Source organism: Equus przewalskii, chromosome 22, assembly GCF_037783145.1.
Source record: "Equus przewalskii isolate Varuska chromosome 22, EquPr2, whole genome shotgun sequence".
Classification (NCBI taxonomy): Eukaryota; Metazoa; Chordata; class Mammalia; order Perissodactyla; family Equidae; genus Equus; species Equus przewalskii.
Genome location: NC_091852.1, coordinates 53,315,573 through 53,331,258, shown reverse-complemented (window position 1 = coordinate 53,331,258; position 15,686 = coordinate 53,315,573). Strand labels below are relative to the sequence as shown.

Here is a 15,686-nt window from a genome sequence, read left to right as displayed (position 1 = left end):
CCGGTGGTTCTTTGTTCTGTTCAGTGAGTGAGCGCTGAGTGTGTAAACAAACTGCCGGCAGCTCGGCTGAGTGTGAGGGCAGGGCTGCGCACGCCTGGGGGGTCCGGGAGATGTTGGGGTGTGGCTGGGAAACACGTGTGCAGGCCAGGCCCTCCTCACACTGGGTGGGCTCCACACACTCAAGGGGAGCCCGCCTCCCTGGCTTGGGTGCGCGTGGCTGGGGACGCGCTCGGTCTGTCGAGTTTCAAGCTGGCCCTGGGGCAGCCCCAGGCCTCCTGCGCTGCTCTGGGTACCACCCTGCCCCAGGGCAGGAAGCGGCCTCTGGCCACCCTGCAGGCCTATGACCAGCCCAGGTCCCCCTCACTTTCAGAGGCACACAGCTGCCTGTCCACCCTTTCCCTTTGGAACTGGGCCCTCGCCCCTGCCGTCCGGCCCCAGGGAGGAGCTTGTCATTGTCCCCTCCTGTTGTTTTAGAACCTGCTGAATTGCTCCAACACTGCTGGACCAGATTTTCAGTGACCTCTCAGCCTCACGGCCTGAGCCGGCCAGCCCAGACACCCCGACGCAGCTAGCAGGGAGCCCGACGCCTTCCCGCCTCAGCACCCTCAGCGGAGAGTCTGCTGGCCCAGGTAACCGGCCTGCCCCCAGGGTCAGCGACCCCGGCTCCTGGTCCCCGTTCCTCTCTGCAGCTTCGCTGTGGGTTCAGGAGGAAGGTCTCGAGGAAATCGATCTCCCTCTGGCCCATCCTGCCCTTGAGGCCCCGAGCTGATGCCCGGGCAGTTCTCTGTGCGTGTGGACATGCCCCTGCTCCTCGGGGCCCAGGAGAGGCTGGGGTGGGAGCGGAAGCCGGTCCAGCGCGGGTGGGGAGGACTTTGGGGTGAGACCAGAGTCTCTGGAAGGTGCGTGGCACCTGTGGGGGATCCTGCCTCACCTGGAGCCGCGTCACAGGATGAAAACCACACCATGGACCTGACGTGCTGCGCTCACAACGTGACCGCGGTGACTCTGTTCGGTGACTTAATTCACTGAGCTGAGGGCGTCTTCATGCTACAGGATCCTTTCCCTTCTCTCTCTCTCTCTCTCACGCCTCCCCTCTGTCTCTACTTTCCTTCTTTTTTTTTTATGTAGAATAAATTTATTTTTAAAATAAAATGCTTTCCATTTGTCCTTTCCCAAAAGCCTGTCTGGACAGGGCCCAGTGGAAGGTGACGGGGGGCTCACTTCCACACACAGCACCAGCCCACCTACCCCTGCCACCTTTCTCAGGGGCTGCCCCGGGGGCGGGTCTGGTCCCGCTGGCATTGACTGTGCTCGTTTCTCCCCGACAGGAAGCCCCAGCCAGCCCCCCACGGAGCTCGGGGAGCTTTCAGGATGGAGGCAGATGGGGGGTCCTCGACCCCCCTGGGTGCCGCTGCTGCCCAGGGGGTGCTGGACACTGGGCCTGGCTGCTCCTCCCTGGAGCTGTGCGACACAGCCCCGGGGAAGTTCCGAGCGCTGCCCCTTGGGGACCCTGCCAGCCAGACCGATGCAGGCGCCAGCCCGCCAGACACGGGCCCTGCGGGGGAGCTGAGCAGCAGCACCAAGATCCCCAACCGGGACAGCGGGATCGACAGCCCACCCTGCAGCGTGGCCGGCGAGCACTTCCCCTGTGAGGAGGGCAGTGAGGCGGCCTCCCACCCCCCGGTCCCGGGGCTGCACCCAGAGACGGCCCCGGATGGCAAGGCCCCACCGGAGGAGGCTGAGAGCGACGTGGGCGAGGGCAGTGTCAAGGAGCCTGACCCCAAGGACGGCCCCCCGAGGGCCAACACGGACCCGGCCAAGGTAGGCTGCTCTCCTGCCCTGGGTGGCGGGGCCTCCTGCCTGGGGGCTTGAGGTTTCGGTAGTGTCACCCACACCTGGTGCTGGTAGTCGGGTGCACACCCTGATACTGTGCTCAGAGAGGCCCCTGTGGCGGGTCAGTGGCAGGCCCTGAGGGAGATCATGCAGTGGGGTCCCCAGCACCTCGGGTGACAGACTCACTCCTGAGCCTCAGTTCCCGAGGCCGCACAGTGGACCCCACCCAGGGCGGCCACAGTGGCCTGTCTTAGTGGTGACAGTGCCACCAACGCCCTTCGCTGGTGCTTGCTGCCCACCTTGCGGAACCCCTGTGAGGAAAGCAGTGTGAGTATCACCCCAGTTTATGAGCAGAAAACCCCAGGGTCACCCGCGGACGTGGCAGTGGTGGGAAAGGAGCCCGAGCAATGAGCGGAGCCCCAAGCAGATGGCCGCCCTGGAAGCAGGTGTGCCCGAGGCCGCGCAGGTCGCCTTGGGAGGAAGCCCGTCTGCGGCGTTTTGGCCTCTTGGGCTCTGGGCTCTGTGCTGCGACTCATGGGGATGCGGATATAAAGCAGACGGCCCCCGGCGTAGAGAGACCGCCTGTGCGCTGGGAGAACGGCCTGGATAAGTTGCACGTGACTGGGTCCCAAGAGAAGCACAGGTGGCATCTGACCAGGGCATCTGACACGGCCAGCGCTGGGAGACAGGACTGTCAGCGAAGGGCGGCTGCGTACCTGCACTGTTGTGAGCCAGCTTCTGGGGGGCAGGCTGGGGCTGTGTTTTAATCTAGGTGTCATTATTATTCAGGTGCGGTGAGGCCAAGAGATGAGGAGGTGACTGCCTCTGAGACATAGATTGGTACTCAGATCCCAAGAGGAGGGGGCAGTGCCACGCCACAGGGCCACACAGGGAAGCACAGGGTGGGTCAGGAGGCGGAGGGAGAGCAAAGTGTGAGCGAGAGCCTTTCCTGAGGTTTCTGAGGGAAGGAGCAAACGAGGCAGGGTGAGCAGGCCAGTTAGCATCACTTGAGCTGTCTCTGGGCACAGGGGCTGTCCCTGGGCGTCTGCACCCAGCCTGGGTGACTAGGGGGCCAGCGGAATAGCAAATAGAAAGGAGGTGGTTGGGATGTGGGCTCCGGGTGGTTGGTTTGCGTTTGAAAGACCCTCTTGCAGGCAAGTCCTTTCTGTCTCTAGGAATCAGCTAACACTGGGAGGCCCCAATGTCAAAATATCATAAATACAGAGACTAAATGACGTGGTTAGTATGGCTGTACCTCCTGTGGCTCTCAGGTGTGCTCCAGGGAGAGCTCAGGGGCTGCTCAGTCTCCCAGGTGCGGGGGAAAACGCAGACGGGCCTGGCCCAGTCGTGCCCGCAGAGGCTTGCTGGGGAGCGCCTGGGTCTGTGTCTGCAGTGTGAAGGCGCCGACACTCCTGTGGCTGGTGGAACGGCTTGTTTTCTCCGTCACAGAGTGTCTGGTTAGAACGCCCTTCATCACATGCTGGCCCATCCTCGGGATGGAGCGCCGGGACCGTGTGCCTCGCATCCCTGACCCGGGTAGAATGAGGGGGTCTGAGGTGGGGAGGTGGTGCAGGAGTACACACACATCAAGTTGTGTGGGGGAAGTTCCCATCTATTCATAATTTGTTGACAGTTTTAATCATGAAACAGTGTTGAGTCTTATCAAATGCTTTTTCTGTATCAATTAAGACGATCATGTGTGGTTTTTTTCCTTCATTCTATTAGTGTGGTGTATTACTTTGGTTAATTTTCATATATTGACTCATTGGTGCGTTCCAGGAATAAATCTCATGTGGTCATGGGATAATCCTTTTAGTGTGCTGTTGAATTCAAGTTGCTAGTGTTTTTTTGAGGATTTTTGCATCAATATTCATCAGGAATAACGGTCTGTAGTTTTCTTTCCTGTAATGTCTTTGCGGCTTTGGCATCAGTGTAGGTCTGACCTCAAAGAATGAGCCTGGAGGGGTTCTCTCCTCTTCAATTTTTTGGACGCATTTGAGACAGATTGGTGTCAATTTTCCAGTGAAGCCATCTGGTCCTGGACTTTTCTTTGTTGGGAAATTTTTTACTGCTTATTCAATCTCCTTACTTGTTAATGGTCTTTTCAGGTTTTCTGTTTCTTCGTGACTCAGTCTTGGTAGGTTGTGTGTTTCTAGGAATTTATCCATTTCTTCTGGGTTGTCCAGTTTGTTGGTGTAATTGTTCAGAGTAGCCTCTTAACGATCCTTTGCATTCTGTGGTCTCTGCTGTAGTATCTCCTCTTTCAAGTGTCATTTTAGTTATTTGAGTCCTCACTCATCTTTCTTTGTAAGTCTAGATAAAGATTTGTCGATTTTGTTTATCTCTTCAAAAAACAACTCTGAGTTCTGTAGATTTTTTTCCATTGTTTTTCCGTTCTGTTTCATTTATCTCTGCTCTGATCTCTAGTATTTCCTCCTGTCTGACTGCTTTGGGGTGAGTTCTTTCTTTCTTTACTTTCTGGAGGTGTGAAGGTGGGTGTTGATTTGAGAGCTTTCTTCCTTTTTCACACTTGCATTCACAGCTATCAGCGTCCCTCTCAGCACTCCTTTTGCTGCATTCCAGAAGTTTTGGTGTGTTGCGTTTTCATTTTCATTGCTCTCAAGCTGTTTTCTGATTTCCTTTGTGAATTCTTTCACTCTTGTTTAGGAGTGTGTTGTTTGATTTCCACCTGTCTCTGGATTTTCCAGTTTTCCTTGTGCTATTGATTTCTAGCTTCATTCTGTTGTAATTGGGAAAGATCCTTTTATGATTTCAGTCTTCTTGAATTTGTTGATGATTTCTTTGTGGCCTAACCTGTGGTCTGTCCTGGAGACTGCTCCATGTGCCCTTGAGAAGAGTATGTGTCTGCTGCCGTGGGGTCGAGGGCTCTGCGCATGCGTTAGGGCCATTTGGCCTACAGTGCTGTTCACGTCCTCTGTTTCCTTACCGACGTTCTGTCTGTGTGTCCTGTCCAGTCTTGAAAGTGGAGTTTTGAAGTTTCCTCCTCTTGTTGTGTTGCTATCTGTTTCTCTCTTCAGTTCCGTCAAAGTTTGCTTCATGTATTTATGAGCTCCGAGGTTTGGTGCATAAATATTTGTAATTGTTATATCTTCTTCATGAATTGGTCCTTTTATCATTATGTAATATCCTTCTTTGTATCTTGTAGCAGTTTTTTATTTAAAGTCTATTTTGTCTGAAATGAGTATGGCCACTCCTACTCTCTTTTGGTTTCCATTTGCGTGAAATATCTTTTTCCGTCCTTTCACTTTCAGCCTATGTGTGTCCTTAAATCTGAAATGAGTTTCTTGTGGACGGCATATGGCTGGAAGCTGGTTTTTTATCCATTCAGCCAATCCATGTCTTTTGATTGGGGAATTTAATCTGTTTACATTTAAGTAAACACTGACAGGGAAGGACTTGCTACTGCCCTTTTGTTAATTTTTTTCTATGTCTTGTAGCTTTTGTCCCTCTCTAACTGCCTTACTTTTGTTTCATAGACTTTTGTAATGATATGCTTCAATTCCCTTCTCGTTTTGTTTTGTGTATATTCTATACGTATTTTCTTTATGGTTACCATTGCAATTACATAAAACATCTTAAAGTCGTAGCATTCTTTATTAAACTTATAACAACTTAACTTTGATCACGTATAAAACTGTACTCCTGGGGCTGGCCCGGTGGCACAGCAGTTAAGTTTGCATGTTCCGCTTCGGCAGCCTGGGGTTCACCAGTTCAGATCCCGGGTGTGGACATGGCACTGCTTGGCAAGCCATGCTGTGGTAGGTGTCCCACATATAAAGTAGGGGAAGATTGGCACAGATGTTGGCTCAGGGCCAGTCTTCCTCAGCAAAAAGAGGAGGATTGGCAGCAGATGTTAACTCAGGGCTAATCTTCCTCAAAAAAACAAAAAACAAAAAACTCTACTCCTTTACAGCTCCTTTGGTGTCACAAATTACATATTTATATATTATATACCCATTAACAAAGATTTGTAGTTTTTAAATGTTTTCATCATTTAAATTCTATGTACCAAAATTGCAATAGTGCAGGTTACTATATTAGCCCATGTATTTACCTTTATTGGAAAACCTTATGTTTTGTACAGCTGTACATGGCTGTCCACCATCTTTTCACAACTTGAAGGCCTCCCTTCAACATTTCTGGTATGGCAGATCTAGTGGTAATGAACTCCCTCAGCTTTAGTTTATTTGGGAAAGTCTTAATTTCTTCTTCACTTTTGGAGGACAGCTTTCCTGGATATAGAGTTCTTGGATGACAGTTTTTTCCTCTCAGCACTTTAAATACGTCATCTCACTCCTTTTTTTGGTCATAGTGGGTCTCAGTGTGATTCTTTTGGGGTTTATTCTAGTTGAAATTCTTTGAGCTTCTTGGATTTGTATCTTAATTCCTTTCCTCAGATTTGGGGAGTTTTCAGTCCTTATTTCCTCAGATCAGCTCTCTGTCCTTCTCTCTCTCTTCCCCCTCGAGGACTCCCATAATGCACATGTTGGTCTCCTCGTCAGTGTCCCCTGTGTCCCTTAGGCTCTCTCAGCTTTCCTTCATCCTTTTTTCTCTTTGTTCCTCTGACTCAGTGATTTTGAATGACCTGTCTTCAAGTCTGCTTACTCTTTTTTCTGCCTGGTCAAGTCTGGTGTTAAGCTCCTTTAATGAGGTTTCTAGTTCATTTATTGTATTTTTCAGCTCTAGAATTTTCATTTGGGTCTTTTTTATAGTTTCTATCTCTTGGTTTATAGTCTCATTTTGTTCATGCATGATTTTCTTGATTTTGTTTAGTTGTCTATCTGTGTTCTTTTTTAGCTCATTGAGCATCTACATGACATCTACTTTAAATTCTTTGTCAGGCAACTCATAGATCTGTGGGGTTTTTTGGTGGAGAAGATTGGCCCTGAGCTAACATCTGTTGCCAGTCTTCCTCTATTTTGTATGTGGGTCGCTGCCACAGCATGACCTGATGAGCAGTGTGAAGGTGCACACCTGGGATCTGAACCAGTGAACCCTGGGCTGCCGGAGGAGAGTGCAGGAACTTAACCACTATGCCACTGGGTCAGCCCAAGATCTGTGTTTTTTTAGGGTTGGTTTCTGGAATTTTATTCTGTCCTTTGATTGAACCATGTTTCCCTGTTTCTTTGTAGTTTTTTGCTGGGATTTGGGCGTTTGAAAAACAACCACCTCTCCAGCTCTCCCACTGGCTTTGTGTGGGGGCAGACCTTCAGCAGTTGGCCTGGCTGGAGGGTCTAGGACTTCTGAAATGTTCTCTCATCTCTTGCTGCCCTGGCTTCTGCCTGCACAACATCAGCTCTAACATGCTGCTCACTGCTGTTTTCGGTGGCTGTCAAACTCTGGTGCTGGTCATGACAACCCTCCAAGTCAGGCAAGACAGAGGCTAACCCCTCAGGCAGCCCCCAGACAGGCCAGCACATTGAATGCTCTGTTCACTCTTGGAGCCCCAGTCCGGGGGTTTCCTCCCAGTTGTGCTGTGCTGCGTGGGGCGGGGGACACAAAAGGGCCAGTGCTGCCAATTTTCCTATCCCATTTGCTGGAATCTCTTCTTGGTTTTACAGTGACTTGTGGGCCATAGCTTCTCAGCTGGTCTCTAGAGTTCTCACTGAGGCATTCTGGCCCATATATTGTTAACTCCGTGTCTCTGGGGAGGAGGGCCTGTAGCTTTCCAGTCTGCTGTCTTGCTGACATCACTCCACCAGGTATTTGAATGTGGCTGCTGCAGTCAGAGCCCAGGAGGATGACCGTAGAGTCGTCTCTGGGCTGCAGTAGCTTTGCGGGATTTGCAGAAACTGTTGTCTTTCCCAGAAACCTCCCTGGAAATTCCATCTGTGAGAATGAGCCCCACATCCCAGTCTCGGGGGCCTCCTCTGCCCTCTGGGCCCCGGTCACCCCTGGCTGCAGCTGGTGGCCCTCGGCAGACCCTGCTTCCCGAGGCTCGTCTGCCCGGGGTGAGCTGTGGCTCTTCTCTCCACAGTGCTCTGAGCCCCAGAAGCTGCTTCACATTGCTCAGGAGCTCCTGCACACCGAGGAGACCTACGTGAGGCGGCTGCACCTGCTGGACCAGGTAGCCACATGGCTGGGTCCCACCTCTGTCCACTTCCAGAGTCTCAGTGATGAACTCCCATTGCAGCGTTGGCTAGGCCTTGCAGTTGGAGTATGAATGACTTGAATACTAAAACTGGGACAAATTCACGTCTCCTCCAGAAACTCCTACTTTTTGCTTTCAGAGCCTGGGGCAAACGTCTTGTCCAGTCACCTTGGGGCCTTTCTTCCTGGCAGTTGCACTATCTGAGCATGTAAATGGCCTCTGGACATCTTTCTGCATAAATAGTTGGGACAGTGGGTGTGACCCCCCCCCTCCCGTTCACGTGGCTACATGGGGTTTGTGAGCACAGGAAGTAAAGCTGCAATGGAAACCCAGGGTTCTTAAAGCTGTTGCTTCTGTTTGTAGCTCACAAAACAGAGAGGAAATGGGGTCCTTCTGTTTCCCACAAGATGTAGATGGAGGAGAGGTGGCCTATCCCCGTCCAAAGGGCGCTGTCGCTGCCTCACCCCCATCCTTAGCCATAAATAAGCTCTCACCCCCATCCTTAGCCATAAATAAGCTTGTGTTAAGCCCATAAGGTTGTTTGAGCCAGTCTGATGAGTGGGCATTTCACTAAGAAAGCAGGAGGTGTGGGGGCCTCTCCTCAGCCCCCACACTCACAGCAGAAGCACCATCATAACCGTCCCCCATGACCCACACTCCGTGACCGTGTGTGGGCTTCTCTGTGCCCAGGTTTTCTGCACCCGGCTGACGGAAGCGGGGATCCCTCCAGAAGTCACCACAGGGATCTTCTCTAACATCTCCTCCATCTATTGCTTCCATGGGCAGTTCCTCCTGCCTGAGCTGCAGACGCGGATCACGGAGGAGTGGTGAGTGTGGCTCGTGGCTCCTGGCTCCTGGGAAGTGGGGGGCCAGTGTCTCCAGGGGAGTTTTGTTCCAACCCCTTTGGCCACTGAGGGTCCTGGTGATTCTGTCAGGGTAGTTTTGTTGAATTTTCAGTGCCAAGTGGCCTCTAAGTCTGGGGTTCGCATGCCTGAGAGGCAGGCAGGCACTGAGTGCTGTCTCAGGTGCCCGGCCCTGCCCTCACAGTTTCTCAGTGTCTCCAAGCCCTAGCTTCTTCATCTGCAAATCAAAGGGACTTGAGCACCTGCTCAGAGGCTCAGGGTTTATGGGGTTTCCACTGAGGTTTGACGATCTGCAAACACGAACCAGAGGAGAAAGCGAGCTGGTCGGGTTCTTTTCCTCCCAGTGTACACTCCACCTACGCTTTAAAACGTGAGAGCCCCTCAACAGTGCGCCTAGGTCCTCCCACTGCCCCTGCGGCTGTCCTGTCCCTCTGCCGCTTCTGTTCATCCTTAGCAGAGGGACAGTTTGGCGGTAGCAAGTTAAGATAATAAGACGTCCTGGGTGGGCCCCGACTCCCGTTCTCGCGTGCCTGCTTCCTCCCATCCAGGTGCTGCTGCAGCCTCGCTCTGGCAGCCCTGCTGTGTCCAGGCTTCACGGGCCTGGCTTGAGCCAGCACGCGGCTCTCCTGTGGCATTGGGAGCATCAGAAGCTGGGCCCCCTGGGGTCCCGAGGAGCTCGTTCCCTGGCTGAGGCTGGGCCAGGGACACCGCAGAGGCCAGGGCTCGACTGGGGGTCTCTCTTCACCAGTGAGGCCCAGCGAGGGTCCGGGTCAATTTGTAAATCTTCAGGAGGACACGCTCTGCCTGCAGGGCAGGCTGCACTGTGGGTTAAGGCTCAGGGCTGGACTGGCCTTCTGGCTAATAGTCCTCACCTGCTAGAAGCGGGCTTTCTCCTCCAGGCCCTGGAGGGGACATCAGCACACAGATGCTTGTGCGGCTCCTTGTACCATAAGTGATGATTCTTTAGTCAAATCGCACACAGTCTGAGGTCACTGACTTGATGCGTTTATGCTTCTTGAATCTTACTTCCAAATCCCTGTGCAAACTGCCGTCAGCGCACGCGTGCTGCCTTCCCGTGGCGTGGCCAGCGTGGGATGCCCCACTGCTCCTGATCTTGGCTCCCCGAAAAGGAGTAAATGGGGTTTTGCTGATTCTCTTTGACAACTGTGCCCTCATTAGCATGGTCCCGTTACCGCTAGTCCCCTGGTCTTGAGCAGGGGTTCTGTGCCTGCACCTCGAAGGGCTGTGCACGATCTTCTCGTTCCCTCCAGGTAACACGATGCTCCACCCACGTGATACAGGGAGGGCACTCAGGCTCAGGGGAGGGTGACCAGTCTGCCCACCAGCACACGGAGCTGGGAGTCGGGCTGTGGCCCCGTAACCCCCTAGTGAAGTCCCCATCGCACCCTGACCCCTCACCCGAGCTAGTTCTCTGATTATCTCACTCCCCTATGAAGGGACTCAAACCCCCGGCTTGGGGACATCCTGCAGAAGCTGGCCCCATTCCTCAAGATGTATGGCGAGTACATCAAGAACTTCGACCGGGCCATGGAGCTGGTGAGCACCTGGACCCAGCGCTCACTGCTGTTCAAAGACATCGTCCACAGCATCCAGGTAGGGCAGCCCTGCCACGGCCTCAGGGGCAAGGCGCTAGGTTCATGTTCAACATGGAGAAAGTCAGGGACATTGTGGGATGTGTCCGGATGCCCTATTGATGTTTTGATCCTTAAAATAACTCCCAGAGACAGATCATTCTATTTCACAGATGGGAGAGTCATGGCTCAAAGAGGTTGCGCCATCTGTGCCATCATGAACTGCCATATGATAGAACCTAGATCCAGATGCCGGCCTCTCCCTCCGCAGTGTCCCTCAGTGGCCGGTGCAGGCACTCCGGACAATGTCACATTCGTCTTTTCTTTCTCTTTTTCTGCAAACAGCTTGCTGTTGTCTCCTGCCACGGTGGTCTCTTTCTTATTGATTAACCAGGTTTTTATATCTTAAGAATGTCAGCTGTTTTCTGTCATACATGTTACAAATTATTTTTCCCCATTGATCTTGAATTTTTAACTTTATTTATGATGTTCTTTGCCATACAAAACTTTTGGTTTTTAAGTGGGCACATTCACCAATTTTTAAATGAAGTAATGCTTTAAAAAAAAATCTTCAAAATAATGTTTATACATGCATTTCCCACTCCATGATTATGTAAATTATGTTTTCTTCTAATGTTATGACTTCATTTTAAAAATTAAAAATGCTATCCCAGAATAGTTTCCAGATGGATTGTGGTATGAGGTAAAACCCAGTTTTATTTTTGTGAATAGTTAGCTGCTTGTCCCAACATCCTATTGACCCCGGGCACCATGCACACACACACACGTGCACACACATGCTTGCCCACGTGCACACACACGTGCACGTGCACATACATGCATAGAGTCAGCCCTCTGCATCCGCATCCGTGGGTTCTGCATCCGGGGATTCAGCCAGCCATGGATTGAAAGGCCTGCAAGGGTTGCATCTGTACTGAACATGTACAGACTTTTTTTTTCTTGTCATTGTTCTCTCAACAATGCAGTGTAACAGCTATTTACATAGCATTTACATTGTTAGGTATTATAAGTAATCTAGAGATGATTTAAAGTATTCGGCAGGGTGTGTGTGGGTTTTATGCAAATGCCACGCCGTTTTCTATGTTGGGACTTGAGCGTCCACAGATTGTGGTGTCCACGGGGGTTCTGGCACCAATCCCTGCGGACATGGAGGGACAACTGTACGTTCACATGTGAAATACAGACACGTGTGCATACCTGCATCTGTACACACGCACGCACATCCCTCACTGTAACCTGGAGGGCTAATGGGCACTGGGCCCGCTGTGCTGAGAGTTGGAGGCCAGGCCCGGGTTTGGGGTGGCCCCTCGACAATTTTCTGCATTTTCCCCAGACCCTGCTGTCGTCAGGTCCCCCATGATTTCCTAGTGTGGGGTCGCAGGTTCCCCTGGTCCCTCGGCGTCCCGTCCCCCCAAGAGGGGACAGTTCTGACGCTGAGTCCTCCCTCCGCCCCACACCCCACCCCTCACTCACGTCTGGGCCCCCGGCTGTCCCCACCGAACGCTCTCCTGAGCCTCCTAGCTGTGCCTCAGCTGACCCACAGCCCTGAGTGCCAGGCAGGACTGGGCGCTCAAGCCGCCTGAGTCTGCGGGGGCTGGGGTGGGGGTGGGGCAGAGGGTCACCGAGCAGGCGTCTGGGAAGGAGGGTTAGCCAGGCTTCTGCACTCCTGCCGGGGGAACCAACTGAGAACAAAGCCCTGTTTTCGGAGTTACAGCAGGGTTCCTTCTCCAGGAAGCGTGTGCCCCATACCATCTTAATAAGTTTCCTGTGGGGAGGTACTGTCAGCTCATGTAAACACCCTCTACCTCGTGGTCCTTTGATGATACTCGCCCCCAACGCTAGTTTTTATGACATGCTCTTCCAGCCTGTTGTGTCTAAGGCCCATCTGAGCTGGAGGCCGCTCTGTCGGGGCCCTGAGCCTGCGAGGGTGGCAAGTGGGTGGGGACGTGGCTGGCTAGTGCTGCAACCTGAACGATGCAGCGACCTCCCAGGCCAGCGCAGGGGGCGGCTGACAGCCTTCAGCATGCGTGGTCTGGGGTCTGCACAGGGGTCTGTGCTTCAGGAAGAGGGTGGGGAGCCTGTCGTGGTGCTGGGCAGGAGCCAGCTGCCAGAGCCCCAGCACCCCCCACAAACACTCCATGCGGCATTTAGAAGGGAGGAACCGACAGCCCTTAGTGGCTTCCGGGCCTGCCCCTAGGAGAGCTGGGAAGGCAAGTGGGGCAGTCACCCCAAGGAGGGGGCAGCCTGTCCGAACACTGATCTGCAGCAAGGCCCGGTGGGAAGGAGCCGGTGCTGGGCCTAGAGCAGGCTCACACGGGGTCTGGGGTCTGCTCCATTGTTCAGCCGCTTCAAGCCTCAGTTTCCCCTACTATAAATGTGGTCTTCAGTCAGCTGGGTGCAGGTGCTCCGGGCACACTCCTGGGGGCTGTGGTGGCCAGAGGGAGAGGTGGGGCCCAGGGTCCGCGTGTGCCCTTGGGTGCCCCACGGCCCCTCTGTGTCCCCACAGAAGGAGGAGGTGTGTGGGAACCTGACGCTGCAGCACCACATGCTGGAGCCCGTGCAGAGGATCCCCCGCTACGAGCTGCTGCTCAAGGACTATCTGAAGAGGCTCCCAGGGGATGCCCCCGACCGCAAGGATGCAGAGAGTGAGCCGGCCGGCCGCCAGGCCCAGGGGCTCCTGGGCAGTGGGAGCTGGGTCCATGCTGAAAAGCCACATCAAGAGAGAGACAGGGACAGAGACAGAGAGAGACAGAGGCAGAGGCAGAGACAGAGAGGGGCGGGGACAGAGGAGGTAGAGAGCTCCAAACGCCCCCGAACACGTCTTGGGAAGTGACTGAGAGCCTCTGAGGGCAGAGGAGAACAGGCCCCGCCCCCACTGCAGTGTGAGGCGTGGACGCTGGTTCCCAGAGGGGTCTGCTGGGTGCGGGCAGAGCTTAGGAAGGGCCCCAGCAGGGGGCGGGAGCTGCTCTTGGTACAGGGGCTGCAGCCAGCAGCCAGCACTGGGAGGGGTCTGTGCAAGGGATTGGGGTGCCAACCCCAGCAGGCCCCCAGCAAATGGGGTGTGGGCAGGATCACACCCCCTAAGCCTGGTGAGCAGCCCCGGACGCTGAGAAAAAGGGCAGGAGCAGGGCAGCTCCGGGCGCAGGGCCTCAAGTGGCCAGGACCTGTGTGGAGCCACCGACAGCCCCGCAGCCTGACTTTGCCCTCCTCCTGCAGGGTCCTTGGAGCTCATCTCCACAGCCGCCAACCACTCCAACGCCGCCATTCGGAAAATGGTGAGTGTGGGGCTCCTGGAGGATGCCACTGGGCCGAAGTGCGGTGCAGGGAGGGCGCAGAGCGCTGGGCGCCTTGGCGTGCACACTTACCCCCTTGTCCCTGGTGGACAGGGGCTCGTGGGGAGCTAGACAGGCCCGCCCCTCACTAGCTTGGCGGTGGTGAGTGAGTTACTTAGGACTCCATTTCCCCACCTGCCAAGCGAGGTCACTGACAGAACCTGTCCCCTTGGGCTGCTGTGGGGATTCCATCACTCTAACAAAAGCCAGGACAGGAGCCGGCGCAGCAAGGGTTAGCTCTCAGTATTCCCATCATTCGTTCATTCCTTCATCAAGCTGTCTTAGCTGGGGCTGCCATAATGAGCTACCACAGACACTTGGCTTCAACAGGAGATTGATTTCTCAGTTCTGGAGGCTGAAAGTCCGAGATCAAGGTGCCAGCCGGTTCGGTTCCTGGCTTGCAGGGGCCACCTTCTGGCCGTGTCCTCCCGTGGCAGAGGAGAGCAAGCTCCCCGGTGTCTCTCCCATGAGGTCCTAATCCCATTGTGGGGACCCCGCCCTGGTGTCCGTGACCTCTTCTGAACTTCATCACCTTCCAAAGGCTCCACCTCCAAATACAGCCCGAAGGCCGAGGAGACAGCGTCCCCTTGTTGATCAAACATCTCCTGTAATGGGGTCTGTGGAGCGTCCTCTTGTTGATCGAACACCTCCTGTAATGGGGTCTGTGGATTGGGGAGGTGTCCCTGAGCCCAGGCTGATGCCCTGTGATGCAGGTGGCCTTGTCCTCATGGGGCCATGTTTGGCCCAACACTGCTCAGGGCGGGGTGTAAGAGTTTCTAAGTCCTTGCCCAGAATTACAGATCAGGGCATTTCACAGGAGAATCCAAATTCCTGGCTTTACTGGAAAACTGCAGAAGCCCCAGGCCCGCACTGCAACCTGTGGCTTTGTTGGGGTGAGGCTGGCATCCCCCAGCAGGCCAGCTCTCCAGGTGCTGCAGTCCCCACCCAGCCCTGGTACTCCCAATCTTGAGACCTGTTTATCTTCACACAAGCACTGTTGTTTTGGGAGGAAAAGAAAGTGAAATATTTCTTTGATCCTACATCTCTCAAAAGTGAGACATGAGAGGCAGCACGTGTGTCCTGTGTCCTTGTTACCAGCTTGTCCCTGGATTTGGGTCTGGGGTCCCCGGACCAGATGGGCCTGCGGTTGGGCCCACAGTAGGGCATCCACATTTCACTCTGGGTCCTTTTTATTTAATTTCCCTTTTTTCCTCCCCAAGACTAATCTAACGGAGGAGAAAGAGCTGCTCTTTCTGTCTCTGAGCTCACACGGAGCCCATGGACATTTGGGGGAGCCCCCACAGGCCTACATCTCTGAGGGGCATGGATGAGGCCTGGGTGGACTCCGGTCCCACTCATAGCGTGCCCGCCGCATGGCAGTTCTCTCCCCAAGTCTGGTGAGGCCTCTGCCCACCGGGTGTGACAGGCAGGGGACTCTGGTGTGGGCGAGGTCTGACCCCTAAAATTATCAGTATGTGCTCATGGGAGTCTGCTCATACTTCCACCTGCCCCAGCCCCCAACCTGGACCACCACTCCAGCTTCCTCAGCCTCTGATCCACCTCCTCTGCTTGGAGCTCCCTGTGGGCACCAACCTGTTGGTGTTGGAAGCCAGAGGGAGATGACCTGCGGACTGGCAGAGGTCCGGGCTCATGATGGCGCTGGGCCACGTGGTCTGAGGGTGGAGCCGGAACCAGGCAAGGCCAACACAGGAGGTGTGGCCTCCAGGGTGAGCTGAGCTGCCCGAGGTGTCCTCTCTGACCCGATGCCCTTTGCTGCCGTAGAAGGGAGCCCTAGAAGGAGCTGCGTGCAGCGCGGAGGCTGAGGAACAAGCCCAGTTCTCCAGACAAAACTCCTCCAGCAGCTCACTGACTTTTCTGTGCCTGTTTCCTTGTTTGTCACCCAGGGAGAATAATGGCACCCACCTCTTTGGGT

The 15,686-nt window shown here is 54.3% G+C and overlaps 1 protein-coding gene across 9 annotated transcripts in view; it reads left to right on the top strand.

Moving 5' to 3' along the window:
- Positions 1-15,686, top strand: part of FGD3 (FYVE, RhoGEF and PH domain containing 3) — a 61,600-nt gene that overhangs the window by 29,775 nt on the left and 16,139 nt on the right. For all 9 annotated transcript variants that reach the window (XM_070590076.1, XM_070590082.1, XM_070590078.1 and 6 more), the window contains 7 exons: positions 475-629; positions 1,329-1,821; positions 7,832-7,921; positions 8,636-8,772; positions 10,266-10,422; positions 12,928-13,066; positions 13,638-13,696. In XM_070590076.1, coding sequence (XP_070446177.1) covers positions 1,372-1,821; positions 7,832-7,921; positions 8,636-8,772; positions 10,266-10,422; positions 12,928-13,066; positions 13,638-13,696 — 1,032 coding nt within the window. In that variant the 5' untranslated portion in view covers positions 475-629; positions 1,329-1,371. The remainder of the gene's footprint in view (positions 1-474; positions 630-1,328; positions 1,822-7,831; positions 7,922-8,635; positions 8,773-10,265; positions 10,423-12,927; positions 13,067-13,637; positions 13,697-15,686) is intronic.